Source organism: Culex quinquefasciatus, chromosome 2 (assembly GCF_015732765.1).
Source record: "Culex quinquefasciatus strain JHB chromosome 2, VPISU_Cqui_1.0_pri_paternal, whole genome shotgun sequence".
NCBI lineage: Eukaryota > Metazoa > Arthropoda > Insecta > Diptera > Culicidae > Culex > Culex quinquefasciatus.
The window spans coordinates 200,297,788-200,321,143 of record NC_051862.1 but is presented as its reverse complement, the minus strand read 5'-3'; the positions used below and the strand labels follow the sequence as shown (position 1 = coordinate 200,321,143).

At 35.7% G+C, this 23,356-nt stretch overlaps 3 protein-coding genes across 3 annotated transcripts; 2 read left to right on the top strand and 1 right to left on the bottom strand.

The window, feature by feature from the left end:
- Positions 1-37: 37 nt before the first annotated feature.
- LOC6043466 (protein artichoke) lies at positions 38-13,984 on the top strand. The gene is made up of 5 exons (XM_001859165.2): positions 38-452; positions 7,079-7,218; positions 7,276-8,109; positions 8,171-8,280; positions 13,375-13,984. Exons 1-5 carry the CDS (start codon positions 85-87, stop codon positions 13,954-13,956), a joined length of 2,034 nt encoding a protein of 677 aa, XP_001859206.2. The 5' UTR covers positions 38-84; the 3' UTR covers positions 13,957-13,984.
- A 50-nt stretch (positions 13,985-14,034) lies between these two features.
- Positions 14,035-20,325, bottom strand: LOC6043468 (COP9 signalosome complex subunit 2). Its single transcript, XM_038252205.1, has 4 exons — positions 20,000-20,325; positions 19,622-19,816; positions 18,620-19,560; positions 14,035-14,355 (listed from the first exon to the last, which is right to left on the bottom strand). Exons 1-4 carry the CDS (start codon positions 20,051-20,053, stop codon positions 14,211-14,213), a joined length of 1,335 nt encoding a protein of 444 aa, XP_038108133.1. The 5' UTR covers positions 20,054-20,325; the 3' UTR covers positions 14,035-14,210.
- A 1,931-nt stretch (positions 20,326-22,256) lies between these two features.
- On the top strand, positions 22,257-23,155 carry LOC6043469 (BLOC-1-related complex subunit 8 homolog). The gene is made up of 3 exons (XM_001859179.2): positions 22,257-22,398; positions 22,457-22,634; positions 22,702-23,155. The coding sequence occupies exons 1-3, from the start codon at positions 22,353-22,355 to the stop codon at positions 23,027-23,029; spliced, it is 552 nt and encodes a 183-aa protein (XP_001859220.2). The 5' UTR covers positions 22,257-22,352; the 3' UTR covers positions 23,030-23,155.
- Positions 23,156-23,356: the final 201 nt, after the last annotated feature.

Sequence of the window (23,356 nt, the reverse complement as noted above, 5' to 3'; positions counted from 1 at the left end):
GATAAGAGCAACTCTCGCGCCGTGTTCAAACCCTGGTATATCTTATCATTTGCGCGCCCCGCGGTGTAGAAAGAAAACAGCACAATGAATCGATTGTCCGCGCGCACAACGCGACGCCCTTGCGTAGCAGCTCGCACAGTCTGGTCGTGGCAGCCGTTTGCAATGCATCTCTTTCGAATATTTGCGCTCCTGATAGCGGTCCTCGTAACGACTTCAGCCCGCGCTGAAGTCCTCCCCGTAGTGGAAGTTTGCTCCGTTTGTCGCTGTCTGGAAGATGTGGAAGAGTCAACCGTGGCGGTCGAGTGCCTCGGCGAATCTCTACGCCATGACCAGCAGAGGAACAACCACCGCCTGGATCTACGTGGCATCGTGTGGCCGGTGGCGAAGGATCGCAACGGGACGCTGAAGGTGCGTGCGTACTTCGCCGACCTGGAGCTGCACTATTTGCCCAAGTGAGTGTCGTTGACCTTGTGTGGTCAAGGTGATGCATTCAATCAATATCCGCGTCGCCGTAATCGAGGAATGAGTATTTTTCATAGTTTGTCAAGCTTTAAGCGGGGTTGCTTCTCGGAAAGTGGACTAACTCAGCGCTCAGAACGTGAAACTGATAACGGGCGAGCGAGCGAGGGCAACACAGTGTTGTGCAGTGTGTCTCGTGTTATCAGAATAAGTGAATCAACAGCAAAAAGGGTGAATGCTTGCGAAGGTAGCAGCGCGTTATCATATCATCGCGAGAGGTAAATAAGGCGTGATAAGGGAACGCTCTAGGCAGGGGAGCGTGATGCAAAATCAACACGTGGTGGAGAGAACGATGGCGCGAACTGTTTAGCAATAAAGTGAGAATGATTCAGTTATGCTGGGAAGGGAAGTGTTTACTCAAGAGGCTTTCGCGGTGTGTTCTTAGATGGGGAAATTAGATTTTTTTTTTCTTTAAAATAATCTCGCAAATTAGTTAACCTTCTCGAAGTCGCGTGTTTAGCGTTTCATACAAGTGCCATTACAAAGTGTGTACAAAGTACACGTATGCGACTGCCAGTGGGCGTATCGGTTTTTGAAAGGAAAATTCTAAAAATAATCGAGATTTTTTTTTTTAATTTCTGTTTAAAATATTTAACAAGATTTGAATTTCGACGAAGAAAACGGTTACTAACTTTATTCATTATTTCTGTAAAATTTTCCGTTCATATGCAATATGTTTTAATGAATAAAATCAAATGATTTTTGCTGGCTTACTTCAATGCGACTGAAAATTACAAACGTTTAAATAATTTTGTACGCGATATAATAATGTTTATAATCTAAAGTTGACTCGAAAGGCCGAATCTCAAAAAGAGCAACTCTCTAAGAAATCGGCCGATTTCGATCATTTTTATTTTTTGTATTTTTTGATTTGGCTCAAACTTTGTGGGGGCCTTCCCTCTGACCAAATATGCTATTTTGTGTCATTGGTTCACCCATACAAGTCTCCATACAATTTTGACAGCTGTCCATACAAAAATGGTATGTAAATATTCAAACAGCTGTAATTTTTGAGTGAATTTTCTGATCAATTTGGTGTCTTCGGCAAAGTTGTAGGTATTGTTGAGGACTTTTGAGAAAAATAGGTACACGGAAAAAAAATTGCAGGTTTTTTTATCAACATTTTTTTTACTAAAACTAAATTTCCCAAAATACGTATTTTTTTTATTTTCGAGATTTTTTGATATGTTTTAGAGGACAAAAATCCGCAACTTTTGAGCCATAGAGAAACATGGTCAAAAAATCTGCCGCCGAGTTATGAATTTTTGAAAAAATAGTGATTTTTGGAAAAAATTTAAGTTTCATGCAAACACAAATTTGACATTACTTTTTAATGCAAAATTGAATTTGCAAACGAAAAGTACTTTACACCATGAGACCATGAGTGACCATTTCTAAAAATATTTTTAAATCAAGACTAACATTTTAAAAGGGCCAAATATTGAATATTACGCCCATTTTAAATGCTAGTCTTGATTTAAAAGTTTTCAAAATATTTTTTTCGAAAAGATCGGGAAATTTCACGAATGTTTCATGTATTAACATTGAAAATCGGACCATTAATTGCTGAGATATAGTCATTAGAAAATGGTGGGCTGATTGGGTGAGACTTACAAAACTTCAATTTTCGTGTTTCTTTTTCTTTAAGCCGCTGTATTTCAGCAACCAGGTCCAATCTTCAATGTCTCTTAGACAATTTTATAGCAAATTTTCTGAACTTTTCAAAAAAAATATTTTTAGAGATGGTCACTCATGGTCACTATTTTTAAAAATCGAAAAACTGCAAATGTTTCGCTAAAATCAAACTTTCGGTGGCTATATCTTGAAAATACATATCAAAAAATATGTAAATTACTTTTCGATTGCAAATTCAATTTTGCATTAAAAAGTAATGTCAAACTTGTTTTTGCATAAAACTTCGATTTTTTTTTCCAAAAATCACTATTTTTTCAAAAATTCATAACTTGGCGGCCGATTTTTTGACCTTGCTCTATGGCTCAAAAGTTGCGGATTTTTGTCCCCTAAAACATATCAAAAAGTCTCGAAAATCAAAAAATACGTATTTTGGGAAATTGAGTTTTAGTGAAAAAAAAGTTGATAAAAAAATCTGCAATTTTTTTTCCGTGTACCTATTTTTTCTCAAAAGTCCTCAACAATACCTACAACTTTGCCGAAGACACCAAATTGATCAGAAAATTCACTCAAAAGTTACAGCTGTTTGAATATTTACATACCATTTTGGTATGGACAGCTGCCAAAATTGTATGGAGACTTGTATGGGTGAACCAATGACACAAAATAGTATATTTGGTCATAGGGAAGGCCCCCACAAAGTTTGAGCCTAATCAAAAAATACAAATAAAATCCATATCCGGTTTTGGTAGAGAATTGCTCAAAAGCAGAATCTTGAAATGCCTAAAATTAAAAGAACAGACTTGGTTTTTTGCTCACGATGAAGTAAAACAGAGGGAAAAGCCATAACAATAATCATTTTATTTTGCGGCAAAAAAAAACAACAATCACCGAAATTCTCGCATATTGACCAGGTTAAACACTCGCTCCCAACTCCATCCAATTTGATTATGTTCACTATTTAAACAACTTATTTCGTGAAACTTGGTGGTAGGTCACTTTTTCGTTTGACACTTTCTAATTTGAACCCCGTTGGTTGGTCAAAGTCAAACTAAAAGTGAAGAACTGTCACTTTTTACATGGCCCTCACGCACACTATCAAAACAAAAATTTGATAGTGTGTGTGACCTCCGTGTAAAAAGGGGTATCAACCCGTTCGTTTGACAACAGTTGGTGTCAAACCATCGCACAGTGGGATAAAAGGGCCCAAAAAATTGCCGCAACATGATTTCGCGCAAACCATCGATTGCTATACACCATAAGCTTAGTTTTTGCACCAGGAACAATATTCCGATGAAAAATCCCACTGCATTGACCGGTGGCCGGAGTACAGGCCACCGGATTTTAGGAATAAGTACCAGATTTATCCAATTGTGAACTGATACGCTTTCTTTTACTATAAATAGTCATACAAAACAATCTTAGAATAAAATTAAATACCATAGGACTCATCGGAACCGGTTCCACCGATCTCCGGTGGCCAAATTCGGAACCGCAGTGGGAAACAGCATAAACTAGTCGTGCGACGTATCAAACTTCTTGATTTTGGATGGAGAGTAGTTTAAAGTTGTATTTTTGCCTCCTTGACTGGTTCCCAGGTTCTCCGGTGGCCACATCCGAAGATCATATTTGGCAAATTCCTGAAACCACTCTTGCGACATATCAAACTTCATGTTTTAAAAAAAGGAGTGTATAACTCATGTCCCCATCCAAAATCAAGAAGTTTGATACGTTGCACAACTAGTTTATGCTGTTTCCCACCACGGGTTCCGGATGTGGCCACCGGAGATTGGTGGAACCGGTTCCAATGAGTCCTATGGTATTTCATATTATTCTAAGATTGTTTTGCATGACTTTTTTATATTAGAAGAAAGCGTATCAGTTAACAATTGGATAAATCTGGTAATTTTTCCTAACATTCGGATCTTCCGGTGGCCTGTATTCCGTTGAGATTTCCAAAAAAAAGTGTCCACGTGGTTTGTGGATGGTCCCATGGCGGTAATAAATTATTTTAGAAATATTTTGTTTTGATTTAATAGGCAATTAACCATTCACATTTGACTAAAATGGGGTCGCAGAACACTAATTTGATGTTAAAAGTAAGAAAACAAATTAAAACTCAGAAAAAAAATTCTTCCCATGCAAATTTTCAGATACAGTCCAGACTTGATTATCCGAAGTCTCGGTATTACGTAATTCCGACTTGTATACGACTTCGGATAATCGAATCAAGAACAAAAAAATATTTTATTCAAGATTTTAAAAACCCGATTTAATCCCACCAGGGGTGAGATAGAGCCTTTCTTACTAAAGAATATAACTTCTTTCAATTCACAACATCGACTTAATACAAAAAATCTTATGATGTAAGCAAGGTATTATTAATGATGTGTTTTCTAAAAGAAATTGAAAACGCAATTTTCACCAATAGATTATTTTTAATCGTACAAATTCTTAATCAAACAAGCGTTTATGACAAACGCTAGCATCGCTAGCTTCCAATGCGCAAGTGACGACACACACCGCGGTTTTGGTTTTCTAGTTTTGGTACGAGCCCAAAAACCGAACAAAGCAGGCGCAAAGCAAAACCGAGTCAACCGCACAGTAGGAAGCTTGCCATTCAGCGTCTACGAAAGTGAGAGAGTCAGAGGTAAATATTTTTACAACCGCACCACTACACACTCAATCGCAATACCTTAGGTAGATAGCCATTGGCGTCGCGAGCATTGAAAACTTTGAAAACGATATAAAGCTTAGAAGCATAGAAAGCTCCTGTTGGAATCCAATGAACTCTGTTAAATAAACTTACGAAATCACGACAAAATGAAGCCTACTTAAAGGCGATTTTAGGAGCACAAGGGAAACAAATTGTTTGTACCCGGATGAATGTCCTATGTCACAAAAGTTTTTGCATAAACATTGGACAGTTATGCAAAAACTGAAGGAAACATCGGTAGACAAGCTACTACGAACGAGTATAAGTCGAGCCGAAACATATGCGCCAGCATTCTCGCGCCAGTATTCGAAGCTCAACTTGACAACTTGTCGACTGGGCGACGAAAATCGATGCAGTGTGATTTTTTGACGATTTTTCGGATTAAAATTCATGCTGTATCGTCTTATTTACCGAGATGAAAATGGCGTCCAGCCTTAAAGTAAAACCTATACCTTTCTTTAGTAAGAAAGGCAAAATTGAAAAATGGAAAAAAGTTCGAAATCTTAAAAAAATAATTTGAAATTAAGAGATCCACAATTTAAAAAATTCAACAATTTAAAAATTCAATCGTTCAAAAAATCTGGAGTTTTTTTTAAAAGGTCCAATAAACCAAATTTTCAGTTTTTGCTTTTTGAGTGTTTTTTAATACCCCTGACTCTAGGCGGTTTCAAAAACACCCAAAAAGCAAAAACTGGAAATTTGGTATATTGGACCTTTTTAAAAAAACTCCAGAAATCTTAAATTCAAAAAAATTTAAGACATTTTTTTTTGCAAAAAATTAAAAAAATCTGCGAATAATAGAATTACACAACTTTTATTGCGGATTACAAAGATTTTCAGACAATCGAGCAAGTTGTGGATGTGCACACCTCAAACTACAGCAGAAAAAAAACTGTCTAAAACCCCAAAGCTCTGCTTCAAATCGATGATAGCTTTTATCCTGGACACTCACCACAGTAGGCAAGCGGGGTGGAGAGGTGGTGTGCATTCTGATGTGTGCATATTTGAGGTGTGAATATTTTCTGGCTGTGCGACGAATTAGGTGCAAAATTGGCAATATTTTTTTCTTTTTTGGGTCTCTATCGATAAAATATGGCTTCAGAAATTCTTGAAAGTCATTTATATTCTATATCTAAGATGGCAGAAAAAATAAAATTTTAGAGGATTTTTAAATTTTTGAATCTTAAATTTGAGTTTCCTTTTGGTCGAACTTTAACATTCATTTAACATTACAGTCCAGACTCGATTATTCAAAGTTTCGATTGTCCCAAGTTCGATTATCCGAAGGTTTGTATTGGACTTGGGATATTCGAATCATGACATTTTTTTCGCATTTTTTTAATTTTCTTGTTTTCAACATCAAATTCGAGTTCTGCGACCCCATTTTTTTTAAATGAAAAATTGATTTTTTTCGCCATTTTGGCCGCCATCCTGGATTAAAAAAATCTAGATCATTTCAAACTAGTTTAAGCTTTACAATCATCATCTTAAGCTTTACAAACAAAAATAAGACAACGACATTTGAAAGAGCTAGTCGTTGAATGTTGAACGCGCTCCTGTCTGATCTTTATCAAGACGTGACCGTCAGTGAATGCACACGAAGCTGAAACGAACGAATGCCGAGCTCGACACGAAGGCACATGCTTTTTCTCCTTTCGTTTTTCTCTCTTTCATGCTCTTTGTGCGGTGTTGCGTGGTGACACTGACAGCAATCATTTGAATGCAGTTAAGGGGACGGTGATCCGAATTTCAGTTCAATGCAAACGAACGAGCTCTGCGCGAGATGAATATCAAAGTCAGGTTGACAAAGTAAAGGCGGAGCGCCAGTCAGTCACCTTTCACTAGAAATTTCGAATGTTCACAAGCCCTGCCTGATATACAATTTTTACTAACAGTTAAAAATTAATTTTCAACTGCACTTATTATACTACAACTGTACTAATAAATGAAACTATTGGCACTACGCCCCCCGGGGCATGGCCTTCCTCTAACGTGGGATTTCTGCTCCAGCGCCTCTGACGAGACAGGAGAAACCGGGACCGACTTTTTACTTCACCATCCGATAGAAGCTCAGTGGATAAGGCGGGAATCGAACCCGCGTCTCATAGCATCATCGGGATCGGCAGCCGAAGCCGCTACCCCTGCGCCACGAGACCCACCTGTACTAATAACTGCATTAACAAAAAAAAAACATTCAAATCGCTTTTCCAGACTTCCTACCAGCACCAGCTTGATCGAGCTGCATTTCGAGAACGACTCGATCAAATCTCTCCTCACGGAACCTTTCGACAACTTCAAGAACTTGGAAGTCCTCTCCATTACCAACAATGCCCTTGCTTCACTCGATAAAGGTAACGTTAGCGTTAACTAACATTTTTTTTTCAAAATTAAAGAAACTTATCTTTCAGACTTCTTCACCGCTCCCAACACCCTCCTGAAGCTGGATCTCTCCAACAACTCCCTAACCGCGGTAACGGCGCTAGAACGCGCGCACTTCCAAGCACTCGAGTCGATCGACTTATCGCACAACAAGCTAAAGGCCGTCTCGCATCAGCTGGTGCGCGCCCTGGAGTCCGTAAGCCTCGTCCGGCTAGAGGCGTGCGATATCTACAACTGGGACAGCGGCGATCGACCCACGCGCTGGCAAGTGCTCAATCTCAACCGGAACAAGCTGACCGTCGTTTCGGCGACCACGTTTGCCTCGTTGGAACGGCTGGAAGCGCTCTATCTGGCTTACAACGAAATTCAACACATTGATCCTCAGGCGTTTGAGGGGTTGAAGCTGTTGGAACGGCTAGATCTGTCGTACAATCACGTGACCAATCTGGAGGCTAATCTGGTCCTTCCGGAAGCCCTGACGATGGTCAACGTCGCCGGGAACGGCATGGAACGGTGGCCATTTGACAAAATTTCCCAAAACCTCAGAATCCTGGAGATTCAGAACAACGCCATAACCGATTTGAGCACCGGCCAGCAAGTTTCCGTGATCATCCTGAACGCCAGCAACAATCGATTGGACACATTTGCCGGAGATTCATTCCCCGAGGTGACCGAACTGGATTTGTCGTTCAACGCGTTGACGGACGTTCCGCGCAACTTGGGCAAACAGTTGCGCACGTTGGTGCTCGATGGTAATCCCATGCAGAAGGTGTTCTTCGAGACGGAAGTACCGCTGAGTTTGCTGTCGCTGAATTCTATGCCGGAGCTGACCGATTTGGATGCGTTTAGCTTTTGGAAGCTGGGTAATTTTTGTTTACTGAATAAATTAATCCACAAATAACAAAAATACTATTTTTTTTTTAGTGGGAGCTGAGTCGGAAAAGGAGCAGGACTGCGTTGAGATTCGGATCTCAAACTGTCCCAAGCTGCGGCATATCGATGCGAAGGCCTTTGAAGAGACGTCCATTTGTAAGGTAAGGTTGAGGAACGTCTCAGAAAACGGCAATTTTGAGCAAGCAAAAAAAACTTATCTAGTACAGGGTGACCACTCAAATCCCATTTTAAAATCCCCGATTTTTTCCCGACTTTTCCAGAAACTCAAATAATAGGCATTTCCTATCTTGAAATGACTTGAAACAAAAAACTCTTTATAAAAAAGTCAATACCAACCATCGAAAAAATATCTATATGAATTAGGTATAGCAAATCAAACTATTGACATTTTTTTGTGTAAAAAACAGAAACTTAATTATTCAGTTGGTTGAACATGATTTTACAAAGTTCCGCTTTTAATGTTGTGAATTTTTCTATTGGATTTTTTAATCAATGTTTTATTTTTTTTCAATGAAGAATTCAGTTTGGTAAGTTTTCATGTTTCACCACTTATTTAATAGGAAATGCTAAAAGTGACAAATTGTTAAATAGTAGTTTATGCAACATGTTGCAAAAAGAGGATTTTTTCAGCACGAGTCGTACATTTATCCAACGAGGTTCACCGAGTTGGATAAATACGAAGAGTGCTGAAAAAATCAAGTTTTGCAACGAGTTCCATACAACATTTTTGCAATTCCAAAAACACACACTGAGTGAAATTTGATGTCAAATTTTCATGTATTTTGTCAATAAATCGTTTAAATCAAAAAAATGTTGAAAAGTGTTACTTTTCAAAACAAGTGATGAAAAGTTCAACTTTTCAGCACCCATTTGAGTGCTGAAAAGTAGAACTTTTCAGCATTTATTTTGAAAAGTGTTGCTATTCGATTCTGTTATTTTTGGTACAGAAAAGTAGGCTATTTCATCGTTCAAGAATGACAGGAAAAGTAAGTAGTTTTACGACGGAATTGCAAAAACATATTTGCAATAACTTAAATAAAAATAACATGAATATTTTTTTGTGATCTCAATTATTTTTTCATGTTTTCAAAACGAAAATAACTTATTTCCATTTTTTATAGAGAATTTGCAGCAAAGCTAAAAGACACATGCCGTCACCTATGAACAAATAGCGTAAACCTATGATTTTTCGAAAAAATGTGTTTTAACCTTCAAAATCAACATTTTTATTGAACTTATGTCGGATTCGGATGAGAAAAAATATTTCCAACAATTTGGTGTATAACTTTCCAATATTTGTTTGATTTTTCTATGAGAAAACTGGAAATTTAGAAAAAGATAGTAATTTGGACTATTTGGCAAGAAAGTCTGTCAAAAATCAATGAAAATTGTTGAATATACGTTAACACATCTGTTATCATTTATATAACTGTTTATTTCTTTGATATTTACGGGGAAACTCATTTTTTCGTGTTCCACAACATGTTTTTTAAAGAAAAAGTTCACAAATTTTTGCGCGCCCAAAAATGATGTTCATTATTTTAAAGCAAAAAAATTTTCTCGTCTTTTGCAACTAGTTTCATTAAGATTGATGCAGGGAATCATGAGAAATAAGCGATTTTGTTCTTCAATCCAGCAGAAAGGAATACGATTTTTGGCAAGTAACACCATTTTGGCGCCACCTACATTTGAAACACAGTCGCGCTGCAAAATCTCAATATTCAAAACGAACAACGTTTGGATTTTGTTCGATATTTATGTTTTCCGATGGCTAAAATCAAGCTTTATTTATAGTAATTTACCCATGCTCACAGAAAGCTCAATGAAAATATTTGTAAAATAAAAATATTGGAAATAACTTTAAATTTAAAAAAAAACAGTTAAACAATTAAAAACATTTGCTACGTTTTGTAAATTTTTTTTTCAGACATTCAATCAATGTGACAAAATGAAACAAAATCATAACTTTACGCTGGTCACAATCGTTAAAATTAGGCTCTATTTTTTAATGAGTTTTTCATTAACTTTGTTTTAAGATAGATGTTACCTCTTGTTTGATAAAATAATAACAGTCTCTTGTTTCATATCATGAATTTTCTGTGTCAAATCCGTCCAATATTTACCAGGAATTTAAATGTCTTAAATAACCACTTCATTCTCAAATAGATTGAAATAGTGGAAGGAACCTTAAATTTAATGTAAGTTCTTATGGAAGAGTTGAGTGAATGTAAATTTAAAATTGTACAAAATACTAAAATAATTTTCAAGATTTAGAAAATATTAAAAAAAATATATATATTTAGGATTCCCGACTATTTGAGAAAAATTTCCGACTTTTTCTAGATTTTTTGGGGATTTTTGAGAATACCCGACTTTTTCTGACTTAAGGAGCGGCCGTGGCTGACTGGTCACGGTGTTCGCTTTGTAAGCGAATGATCCTGGGTTCGATCCCCATCTGCTCCCAACGAGAAAGTATAGGAAATATAAATCTTGAAACTCTGAACATGAACGAAAAATCAAAGTCGCTCGAGTCGGGGTTCGATCCCTCGTCCTTTGGATTGGTAAGCAAAAATGCTAACCACTAGGCCATCGCGACTTGGTGAGCTATGACTGGAATTAGGAATACTGTTACCACCATCAACTATATACGCGCTGGGTCCTTGTCTATTTGACAAGGGTTCGGAAGTTCTAAATAACGTTTGAATCCTATTGGTCCAAACGTTCTTCAGGGCGGGGCTTGTCGATAAAGCTGAAGTACCTCGCGCTCGGCTAGCCAGCGTAGAAATGGGTCACCGAAGCTCGGCAGAGCTAAAACCTTCCAAATGCCTATGCGAGTTATTTGCATGTATAGAATGTAGATCTAAAAATACATGGAAACAACTCAATTTGTAAGAAGCGACCGCGTGGTCCCGTTTGGTTGGTTGCACACACACACACACACACACACACACACACACACACACACACACACACACACACACACGACTTTTTCTGACTTGAGTGTTCACCCTATAAAAAATAAAATCCGCAAAGTTTTCGAAATTTTTCAATAAACCCAAACACGCTAAAATTATTCTTAATGCAGGGGAATGCATTTTAAAATCTAATTTGCTGCTTTCAAACGGCTCAGTGCTTTAAAAAAAAATCATTCTCCAGAAGAGACCATTTTCCTGAATACTATTTCTCAGAAATACATTCGCCAGGATGGCCTATTCCTTAGAAATGATTGTTGTTGGGGGGAAATTTTATGAGAATATAAACGAAACGAATATTTTTTATCTCTTTTAAATAATTAAATCTAAAAATCTTTTTAAAACAGAAAAATTAAAATTATTTTCAAAATCTTCAAATCATTTAATGAAGATGATCAAAAATCAAAACAAACAACCAAAAAAAGAAAACAAAAAACTTAAATCAACAATCAGAGAACAGAAAACAAAAAAAGCAAAAATCAAACAAAGATAAACAATAAAACAAAACATAAAACAGCAAACAACAAAAAAAAAAAAAAAAAACAAAAACAGAAATCAAAAAACTTACACCACAAAACAAATCAAAAGACCAAAAACAGAAAACCAAAAAAAAAAACAAAGTAAAAAATAAAACAACACAAAAAAAAAATAAAAGCAAACAAAAAATATCGAACTAAAAAACAAAACAAAATAAATACAAAAAAGAGAGAAAACTACAAAAACCAAAGAACAAAACAAAAAACTTGGAACATAAAACAGGAAACAGCAAACAAAAATCAAAACATAAAATTAAAAACAAAACAGGAAACAAAAAGAACAAAACACAGAAAACAAAATAACAAAAAAAAAAAAACAGAAAATAACAAACAGAACAAAAACAAACAAAAAAATCAAAACACACAAAAAATACAGTCAAGACTTCGGATAATCGAAACTTCGGGTAATCGAATCACGACAAAAAAAAGTTTTTTTTTAAATTTATATGTATTCAGATTTTGTTTTACAAGAAAAAATCTAATACAAAAACAAAATATACAAACAAAAAAAAACATAAAGCATAAAAATCAAAAACAGAAAACAAAAAAAAATCAAAGCACAAAAAAAAACTAAACAGAAAAAAACACAGAAAACAAAACATACAAACCAAAAAACATAAAAAATCAAAACAACGTAAAACAAAAAAAAAAACCAAAGACAGCAGACAAAAAACAGAAAACAACAAAATAGAAATCGTAAAACAACACAAAAAATGTTACAAGCTTCTTCCGTACGGGTCTCTTTAAAATAATTTTCGATTTTTGCGTAAATTTATTTCTTTCAAGTCGGAATTTTTATAACCCTTCAAGAATAAATAAAAAGTGCAACACTGCCAAGAATGTGAATAACCATGGTAACAGAATGTGAAGTATTAAAATAAAAAAATATTCTGCGCCACATTAATTTCAGCTTCAGTAAATTTAGCAGCCCCTAAAATTATATAGGGGAAATTCTTGTATGTTTGGCAGGTTAAGCACTCGCTCCTAACTCCATCCAATTTGATGATTTTCACTATTTAAACAACTAATTTTGCAAAACTTTTGATAGAAACTTGCTTGCTCACTTCTTTTTGAGCTATTTAAATTATCACTCGATTTCAGTTGAAAACGCTTTTAACATTCCAACGTCAAAGGCTCCGAAAAAGTTGGAACGGTAATTTCAACTCAATGGTTCTCGGGCATAACTCAACCAATCAAGATGATTCTTCTTTTCAGTGATTTGTTAGGATGTCTAAATGATTCTAGAACTTTGCAGAACTTAATTTGATCAAATCTGTAATTTTTGCGATCGAAAACATCGTTCCCACTTTTTTTTCGCGTGTAAAAAAATTCGCCAAAAATTCCGCGGAGGCAGTTGTTTTAAAAAAGGTGGAACGATGTTTTTGGTCGCAAAAATTACAGATTTGATCAAATTAAGTTCTGCACAAATCTAGAATCATCTAAACATCCTAACAAATCACTGGAAACAAGAATCGTCCCAATTGGTTGAGTAATGCCCGAGAACCAGCGAGTTGAAGTTACCGTTCCACCTTTTTTGGGAGGCTTGGGCGTCCGTGTAAGTTTGACATGCGTTGGGCGTTCCAGTGTAATCAGCTTTAAATAAATGTCAAAGTTCTGACCTGCCAACATTAGAGGCACGCTGGAATTAGATGCTGTTCCCCTAGATATCCAAAAAAGAAAAAGTTCCAAAAACAGTAAATACCCAAATCAAAAATTTCCCTTCCAGCTCGACCTCAGCTACAACCAACTGACCTCGATCCCGCAAACCCTCGTAAACTGGGACGACCTGCACGGTGGCATCAACCTCCAGGGCAACCCGTTGAACTGTGACTGCACCGAACAGTGGCTCGTGGACGTCATCCTGCCCAAACTCTACGACCAGGAAGACTTACAATACCTACTGGACGACTTGCGCTGTGCATCGCCAGCGAATCGAGCTGGAAAACGACTCGTCAAGTATTTGAACCATCGTGATGCGTTCTGCGGCGGCGGCGGATCGAGTAGTGGTGGTCCTCGGATGGAACGCTTGCAGATGGAGTCCGGTTCGAGGAGGCCGTCGGCGGCGATTGCGGTGGACAGTTCGGACGAGATTGCGCAGGCTGGCTTTTTGTCGCGGATTATTTGCTCCGTCGATGATCCGGACTGCTTGCACGCCCACGAGGGGCACGGGTTGGTGGCGCTAGGCGTCATTGTGGCCGTTACCTTAATCTTAGCGATAACGATGGTTGTAATTTTGGTGGTTCGAAGGTTACGACCGAATCCGCCGGTGTCGTCTGATGGGGTGTGGTTGATGCGTAGCAAGTATTGAATAATAATTAAGAGAAAAACATATTCAAGGGCGTTCTTTTATTCTCTAACGATGACAAAACAACTCAAACCAGCTGAATATTCTTAATAACAACGAGCGCGTTTCATCCGTTTTTGCTTTATTGTGTGTGGGATTCTTTTTGTTTTTACCTTTTGCTGTGTGTCTGTCGAATATTATCGTAAGTAGCTTTTTCATTTCTCAGCTGTGGGGGGCTCATCACCGTTCAGTTCCGTCTTCATCTCTTGCTCCTGCTTCTAAGCCATCTTGTTGATGATGGCCGTCTGTACCGAGTTGATCTGGTTGGACCACTTCTCGATAGCGCTGTCCCGGGCGCCGCAGCGCGCCTCCTTGTTTAGCTCCAGCACCTGGTTCACCTGGTCGATGCGGCCCTGGATGGTGCTGCGAGAGAAAAGATATGAATAATAATTTTTTGTAAAACTATCTTAAAAATGTCCAAATAAACAATTAAAAATACAAAAATAGGCTGTCAACATAAACAGTTAAACTATGAACTTAACAACAAACTTTATTTATTAAAAATACAAAACTTCAAACATTAAAGAACCCTTATTTTCATTCATGAAGAAAATGAAAACAATAAGTTTTTAAAAACTAATTAAAACCATTACAATACACGAAATTACAAAGTTTCATTTAAATAATTGCCAAACATAAACATCAATTCAACATCTCTGTTTGAAAATATAGAAGTTAAAAAAATACAAAAAGTTGAAATTAACCAAATTTAAAATTATATTTTTATTATTTGTTTTATTAAAAGCATGAACATTAATGAACTGCTATTATTCTTTCAAAAATGTCGAATCATCTAAGAATTCGTTTAAAAATATGTTTTTAACAAGCTTTCTTTTAAATTTAGTAGATTTTGATGTTAAATTTAATAATCAATGCTGATTTATCAAGTTGTCAGTATTTTATTATGATTTCATGCTTTACCTTCATTTAACGCGAAATTTAAAAAAAAGCTTTAAGAAAATTTATTCTTTATTTATTGTAATTATTTTGTCATTTTTAGAATTTCAATATTTTTTCATATTTTCGAAAAGTGAAAAAAAAAACCTTTTGTTCATTTAAAACGAGAACGTTTTGATTCTATTTGATAGTTGACTTTTTGACAGTTTGCCTGCAACTGTTTGTAGAATCGTCAGCCGGCATACATAAGGATTTGTTTGCGAGTTTGCCGCAAACAAGTTTGCGAGCTTTGTTTTGTTATAGTCTAATAGCTCCTTCAATAAAATTATTGAAAAAAAATATTAAGTACAAAAACAATGTTGTCGAACTCCAATTGGAATCGCTTTTCAAACATTACGCTGATGATAATTCTTAAAATTCGGCTCTAACAAGGTTTTTTTTCAAAAGCTTGGTTATTGTTGAAGGCTGATACGGAGCTCGGAAGGAACTCAAAATTTCCAAAACAGTTTTCACGTGGTTTATGAATGGTCCTGAAATTATAAGGAAGGATTTTGTTTTTTGCTTCCAAATGAAAAAAAAAAAAAAAAAAAAACAAAGGGAAATTTAAACAAATCACATTAAATTTTCTGTCAAAAATCAAAAAAATCAAAAAAAAATTTTTTACAAACTTATTAATTTGAAGGCCTGGAAATGTTAGCAATAATTCTGAATTCAAACATACAAATGATAATGAGTAATAAAAAAAATAATAAATCTGCGTATCAAAAATTAAAGAACACAAATATATAAAAAATAAATGATAATAAATCAATAAATCACGCATTCAAATCTTCATAATTCAAATAATCCATAATAACAAAGCTCAAGCATTTTAAAATTTAATAATTGAAAAATTCAAAAAATTAAAATGAAAAAATAAAGATTAGTAAAACTAAAAAGTGACGAACTGTCACTTTTCACACGGCGCTCACGCACACTATCAAAACCAACGTTTGGCAGTGTCTGTGAACTCCGTGTAAAAGGGGTGTCAAACTAAAAAGTGATTCCGTTCGTTTGACAACTAATGTAGTCAAACCATCGGGGTTTGAGTATATCGAGAATTTAAAAGTATAGAACATTAAATTCAAATATTTATTAATGCTACAAATTCAAAAATAAATTATTTAAATTTTAAAATTTAATAAGTGAAAAATCTTTTTAAAATCAAAAGTTCAAAATTTAAAAACCTAAGAACATGAAAATTAAAAAAAACAGTTGATTGAAAATGTATATTTTTTTTTAATGACGGCATTTTCTTTAGAAAATTTAGAATTTAAGAATTTAAAAATCTAAGAATCTAAGAATGTAAGAATCTAAGAATTTAAGAATTTAGGAATTTAAGAATTTAAGAACTTAAGAATTCAAGAATTTAAGAATTTAAGAATTTAAGAATTTAAGAATTTAAGAATTTAAGAATTTAAGAATTTAAGAATTTAAGAATTTAAGAATTTAAGAATTTAAGAATTTAAGAATTTAAGAATTTAAGAATTCAAGAATTTAAGAATTCAAGAATTTAAGAATTCAAGAATTTAAGAATTTAAGAATTAAGAATTTAAGAATTTAAGAATTTAACAATTTAAGAATTCAAGAATTCAAGAATTTAAGAATTTAAGAATTTAAGAATTTAAGAATTTAAGAATTTAAGAATTTAAGAATTTAAGAATTTAAGAATTTAAGAATTTAAGAATTTAAGAATTTAAGAATTTAAGAATTTAAGAATTTAAGAATTTAAGAATTTAAGAATTTAAGAATTTAAGAATTTAAGAATTTAAGAATTTAAGAAGTTAAGAATTTAAGAATTTAAGAATTGAGGAGTTTAAGAATTTAAGAATTTAAGAATTTAAGAATTTAAGAATTCAAGAATTTAAGAATTTAAAAATTTAAGAATTTAAGAATTTAAGAAGTTAAGAATTCAAGAATTTAAGAATTTAAGAATTTAAGAATTTAAGAATTTAAGAATTTAAGAATTTAAGAATTCAAGAATTTAAGAATTCAAGAATTTAAGAATTCAAGAATTTAAGAATTTAAGAATTAAGAATTTAAGAATTTAAGAATTTAACAATTTAAGAATTCAAGAATTCAAGAATTTAAGAATTTAAGAATTTAAGAATTTAAGAATTTAAGAATTTAAGAATTTAAGAATTTAAGAATTTAAGAATTTAAGAATTTAAGAATTTAAGAATTTAAGAATTTAAGAATTTAAGAATTTAAGAATTTAAGAATTTAAGAATTTAAGAATTTAAGAATTTAAGAATTTAAGAATTTAAGAATTTAAGAATTTAAGAATTTAAGAATTTAAGAATTTAAGAATTTAAGAAGTTAAGAATTTAAGAATTTAAGAATTGAGGAGTTTAAGAATTTAAGAATTTAAGAATTTAAGAATTTAAGAATTCAAGAATTTAAGAATTTAAAAATTTAAGAATTTAAGAATTTAAGAATTTAAGAAGTTAAGAATTAAGGAATTTAAGAATTTAAGAAGTTAAGAATTAAGAAATTTAAGAATTGAGGAGTTTAAGAATTTAAAAGTTTAAGGATTAAAGAATAAAAAAATGAATTTTAAAAATTAAAAAACTCGAAAATTCTAAAAAAATAACAAATTAGAAATTTTATAATTTTTGAGTTTGGAAGAACAATTTAGTAATTCAAATTAAGAATTAATGAATTTTTGAAACAGGAAATTCAAGAATTAAGGAATTTAAGAATTAAAGGATTTGCAAATTTAAAATTTTATTCCAGAATAAAAGTAAAGAATGGTTGAAAGAATATCTTGAGCACGTTCGTTCCGATCTCCGTACTTAGCTTAAAAGCTCTTATTTCCATAAAATTATTTTTAATTAGGTCCTTTTCGGTACTGGGACCTGATTAGGACGTAGTCGGCAAAATATTTTTGAACGAGCGAGCCCAAAAATGCTAAAATTTATTATCAATGCAGAATAATGCATTTCAGATTTGTTTTCAGTTGATAGACTTCTAGTTTCATTTAAATTTTTGATAAAATATTTTTTTTGCCCCCTGATTTTTCGGAACATTTTTGAAGGGAAAAATATTTGCAACGGCATTTGTCAAGATTAAAAAATATATTCATGAAAATAGTTGAGCAATTTTTTACTCAAATGCATGTCATCATCCAATATGTATTAGTAGCATATGAAAAATGTTTTCAATTTGTTTTAAAGTCTGAATCGGAGTCGCACAAAAAAACTGTCTTAGTAAATTCTGAAAATAATATTTTTTTCTGGGTTTCAAATTTAAAACAAACATTTCAAAAGAGCCAGAATGCGTTGTACCGAAAAAGATCCGGCAGCAATTTGTACTGGTTTGACGTTTGCCAATCGTCTCTATGAACAATTTTGGAGTTGTTTTAAAGATCCTATATGCTATAGAGCTATCTACGTGCGCATGTATTGCGTATACGTACACGAAAAAGATTGAGGTTAAATTTTGTACCCGCCAGCAAAACAAATGGGGTGCTAGTGTGCGTGAGCTAGGGCTTAGATAACTCTATGGGATTCCTTATGTTTAACTCTCTAATATTCTTCATGCAAAATTTGGCACAACATTTGGCCTTTCTTTCCATTTAAGCACGTGTAATGAAAGGCCGTAAGAGCAATGTCTTACCGCCGTTTTCAAATGTTGCTCCAGAAATGTGATAAATACCCTCCCGAAATCGTTAGCACCCGTTTCTACTCACTTGTCCAGAATGCACGACACCAGCAAGCTCTCCACCTCGACCGGCTCGATGTTCAGCTCGCTCGAGATGAACGGGATCGTGATCTTGGTGTACGGGCGGATCAGTTTGATCAGCACCTGGGTGCGGATGTTCCGCAGCAGGTCCTCGATGTGCTCCCGGATGAACGGGTCGGCCATGATGTTGTTCCGGTTGTTCCGCAGGATCGACTCGAACTCCATGATGTCGTTGTTCTGGTAGCTCACGACCAGGTTCGTCATGGCGAGGATTTCCGGGTCGTTTTTGTACGGTTTCGCTTCCTGCGAGTCGAACGGGTTGATGCCGGACTTCATGAGCATGTTCGCGAGGACGAGGTATTTGAGACAGGTCGTGCGCCGGGACGAGCCGGACTCGTCGTAGTTTTTGAACGCCTCGAAAAAGTCCGTGTGCGCCTTCTCGAACTCGCCCTCGCGCAGGTGCATCTTGCCGCCGCACTCCCGGATGACGCCCATGATGAGGGGGTGGGGGATGGCCGATTTGATGTGCAGGGACTGTTCGTAGAGGGCCTTTAGCTTTTTGTTGTTCTTTTGTACGGTGTACATTTGGATCTCGAGCGCGTAGATTTCCAGCAGCTGGGTGCCCTTTTTGAGGTCGTCCTCGCCGTCGTCTGTCTGGCAGGATTGGTGCAGCTGTTTGAGAATTTTCTGCAGCTTGCCAAAGTCGTTCCGATCGAAGTACAGCTTCCCAAGCTTGGTGTTGGTTTTGAACCAGAGCCGATCGTTCTTGGCGTCTTTGAGCGCTTCCAGCGTGGTTTCGTAGAAGTTTTGCAACAGCTCCATGTTCTTCGAGGTCGAGATGTAGTCCAGAATCGAGTTGATCGACTTTTCCGAATGGTTACGGGTTACAGCACTTTTGATGTACGTCAGCAATTGCTTGTACCGGGTCATCATTTCCGGGTAGTTTTGCTGCAAAGAATTCAATGGTTTAAAATAGACTCAGATTCCCAACAGCGCAATGTTTTCTCACCAATTTGAAGTTGATCTTGATCATCTGCTTCAGGGCCTTGAATCCCCACTCTCCCTTCTCGTTATTCTCCAGGTCCAGCACCTTCTGGAACGACTTCAGGGCATCGTGCGGGGCCTCCTCCTTGAGCGCCTTACTGTTGTAGTACTGGTTCTCCAGGTCCACATCCGGCTCGGAGTTGCTGTCCTCGGAATATTCCTAAACGAATTAGCGCCCAAATAAAAAAAAACGTAAATAAAAATAATCACAAAGAAAACATAACCTCAAACCCTCCCCCAGTCTCGGAAGTTTCTACCCTCTCCCCTTCGAGTGACCTCATCAGAAGAGCTGCGTAATCACGCACATCTCATCTCGCGGTCCCGCACAAACTTGGCCACTTACCAATCCGTAATCTTCCTCGTCCTCGCACATGAAGTCATCGTCGAGGTCGGACATTTTGGGGCTGCTTCAAAGAATGTCGCCGGGACCGAACGGAACAACAACACTCGGGGCGGAGTCACCACGAACCCCAACTTCACTGCCACTGCCGAGGCGGGTGGGGGGGCGCAAGCTGTCCGGAATCGCGCAACAGGAGCTGCGAAAACCCGGAATTTGAACCTTTTTTTTTTGGCCGACCGACGAAAACTTTGCAAAATCGGTTTCTGGTTCTCTGCGGGCTCTTTTTATCCTCCTCTTCGTTTTGCGGCTTGTTGGCGTTTGGAAATGTCAGAAAAATTGCGAAACGCGATTTTTGCGTGTAGGGGTAGGAAAGTTGAGAAAAGCACTGAGGGAAATGTATAAAAATATTCAATTTTTAAAAAAATAACACAGTTTGTTATTTTTCAAACTTGCAGGTTTTAACAGAAAGCTAGTATGCAGATCGGAAGGAAAGGGGTCAAGGATACGCTCTACAAACAGCTGAACATAGGAGAGGGAGCGATTTCTTGGGGCTATTCTTCACCCTCTCTGACTTGACAGCGCAAGCAAGTCAGAGAGGGTGAAGAAAAGCCCCGAGAAATCGCTCCCTCTCCTTTGTTCTGCTGTTCGTAAAGCTGTTTCTTGACCCCTTTCCTTCCGATCTACATACTATCCTATAATCTAAACTTGGGATAATACGATCATCGATTTCGGATCATTGAGTCAAAACAATAATTCAAAAATATAAAAAATATTTAAGACTTTTAAAACTAAAAACAATTTCAAAATTCAAATGTGTATTCGAACATTGAGAAAAAAAATTGAATAATTAAAAAAAATCAAGAAATAATAAAATTCAAAAAAAATAATAATAAAATTCAAAAATATAGAAATTTAAAAATATAAATAATAAATAATCTAATCTTTGAAAATTACAATAAATCAAAATCCGGAAATTTAAAAAAATCTAGAATTAAAACATTCAAACACATAAAAATTCAAAAAATCTAAATCTTAAACTTCAAAAATTAAATTTGAAATTCAAGGTAAAAGCATCAAAATTCCTAAAAATCTAAAAAAAAAATTCCATGAAACTGACAAAGCCAAAGTTTTGATTGTTGTTAAGGTCCTATAAACTATTGTCTTTCATATGTTTATAGAACCTATTAAAAAAAAAACTCTGGAAATGGTCTTGTGTTGAGAGGGCAGAAAATTCTCACCGAGATTCTCACCGTTATTCCAAAATTGTTGGTATTGATTTCGTCATGCCGTATCTCTAACTTCTTCAGCATATACCCAGTCACTAGCCCAGTCCCGACTTTCTAGCAGGATTCTAGCAGAGTTCTTACAGAGCTTGATATTCTTACACCATTCTAGCAGAAATGTTCAACCGTTCTAGCAGGATTCTGGCAGAACCAGCTCTGCTAGAATATTTCGTGACTGGGTATGATCCCAAATTTGGATCCACTCTTGGATCCACTTTGGTTTGCGAATTTACGCTTCTTTTAATTTAGCCTAAAATATATCCAAAATTATAATTGAAAAAAATATCTGATTTTGTCTAGGATTTTGCGCACTTCACTTCCAATTCCAGAGTTTTTTTTTGTTTAAAAATCCTCTAAATATGTAAAACCCAATCCAGATTTTTAAGCGAAAATGGCGTTCGAATCTCGGTTCGAATGGTGAACGCCCGAAATGTCAAATTCAAGCAGTGGTACCAACATTGCGAAAAAAGTGTTCCATGACATGACCACCATTTTTTGTAATGTTGGTGCTTCTTTGCGATTTTGATATTTGTGACGTTCACCTTTCGAACGCCATCTTCGCTTAAAAACCTGGATAGCTTTTGGGAACTTTAAAAAATCTCGATAATTGTAGTTTTTGTTGTGCTTGTTTTATTTAGGTAAAATGAAAATAAAATATTGTAACTTTTCTCGTCAATTCTACCCCAATCTAGATAACAACTTTAAAAATCGTTGTTCAAAGTCTTATAACTATAACTTTGAAACTTTCGATTAATTAACTGCAGGTCAACCAGATGATATTAATCATAGTTAATAAATGTTGGAAAAAAAAAATGACAAAATTTATTTAATGGATCCAATTTTATGTCATATAAAATCATATAAATAAACAGTTGATATTTTTTTTCTCAGTGTGTCATGAATAACATACGCACAACATTCCTACCCCTTCCTAAAGTGACTTGTCATTAAAATGACATTTCGGTTGAATAATCGAACTTCGCAAACCCACCGTGATGTAAATAATTTAAAATTTGTTTAGATTCTGATTTCAGGCAAGTTCAATTTAGCGAAAAATCAGTAATTTTATCAAAATGACCACCGTCAACGACCCGGAACTGCAAGCAAAAGTGAAGAAAAGTAAGTTCGTTATCCGTTGTTATATTTTGTAGTAAAATTAACCCTTATTTTAATTCAGCCACGGAGAAAATCTCCGAAAACATGCACATCATCGCGAACGAGCCCAGCCTGGCCTTCTACCGGATACAGGAGCACGTCCGGAAGGTCATCCCGCTGATTGTGGAACGGCGGGGCGAGGTGTACCAGCTGCAGCAGGACCTGCAGGGCAAGTGCTACGACATGGAGTACGCAATAGGGTAGGATTTGCGCTTGATTTGAAGGGGAAAGTTAGGTTTTAACAACTTTTTTTTTAATTGTTTTCAGTGCCGTGAAGGAAATCGAGGCGGCCGACCAGTCTCTCAAGAACGTTCAGGAAGCGCTGAAGAATGCCATCTTTCTGAAGCAACAGCTAAAGTACGTCGAATCTCGGCGACCGAAGAAAGACTCGAATAGTTCCGTTTACAAGCGCCTTTCGGCTCACATCACGCTGGATTTGCCGGATCTGGACATTTCCGGAGTGGTCCGGGAAACGACGAACCGGGTCGAGCAGGCGTTTATGTCGTCTCAAGCGAGGAACAGCTCTTCGGCGAGTGGCTCGGGAGCGTCGGGAGCTGCCCCGGAGTTGCAGCGGTCGTACACGACGCTGCATTGAAATTAGTAGGGAATTAATATTTATTTTCTGTGATTTTATTTTAGTTTTGTAGTTGCTTTGACGATAAGATATCCAAACTACGTATTTTAAAAGAGTTAAATACAAATATTAAAATATTGAGATTAAGCCGAAAACGATTGTGTTTTTTTAAGTGACAAATTCAAATCATACATAATTTACTGTTTTCAAAACATTCAAATCTGTTAAAAAACACGTTACTAAAACGGGGGTAAATTAAAAAAGGAAAAATATTGCTTTTCACATTTGATGGCCTATAAGTTCCATTCGAATAAACAACCCCAAAAGCTTGCAATTCATTGATGGGAG

Excerpts from the sequence above, each read along its gene's own strand:
- LOC6043466 (XM_001859165.2), top strand. The coding sequence starts at position 85 with ATGAATCGATTGTCCGCGCGCACAACGCGACGCCCTTGCGTAGCAGCT. Across the intron at positions 453-7,078 it reads GAGCTGCACTATTTGCCCAA|ACTTCCTACCAGCACCAGCT; the intron begins GTGAGTGTCGTT and ends TCGCTTTTCCAG. Across the intron at positions 8,281-13,374 it reads AAGAGACGTCCATTTGTAAG|CTCGACCTCAGCTACAACCA; the intron begins GTAAGGTTGAGG and ends TTTCCCTTCCAG.
- LOC6043468 (XM_038252205.1), bottom strand. The coding sequence starts at position 20,053 with ATGTCCGACCTCGACGATGACTTCATGTGCGAGGACGAGGAAGATTAC. Across the intron at positions 19,561-19,621 it reads TCAAGATCAACTTCAAATTG|CAAAACTACCCGGAAATGAT; the intron begins GTGAGAAAACAT and ends AATTCTTTGCAG. Across the intron at positions 14,356-18,619 it reads GTGTCGTGCATTCTGGACAA|CACCATCCAGGGCCGCATCG; the intron begins GTGAGTAGAAAC and ends TTTCTCTCGCAG.
- LOC6043469 (XM_001859179.2), top strand. The coding sequence starts at position 22,353 with ATGACCACCGTCAACGACCCGGAACTGCAAGCAAAAGTGAAGAAAA. Across the intron at positions 22,399-22,456 it reads GCAAGCAAAAGTGAAGAAAA|CCACGGAGAAAATCTCCGAA; the intron begins GTAAGTTCGTTA and ends ATTTTAATTCAG. Across the intron at positions 22,635-22,701 it reads GACATGGAGTACGCAATAGG|TGCCGTGAAGGAAATCGAGG; the intron begins GTAGGATTTGCG and ends AATTGTTTTCAG.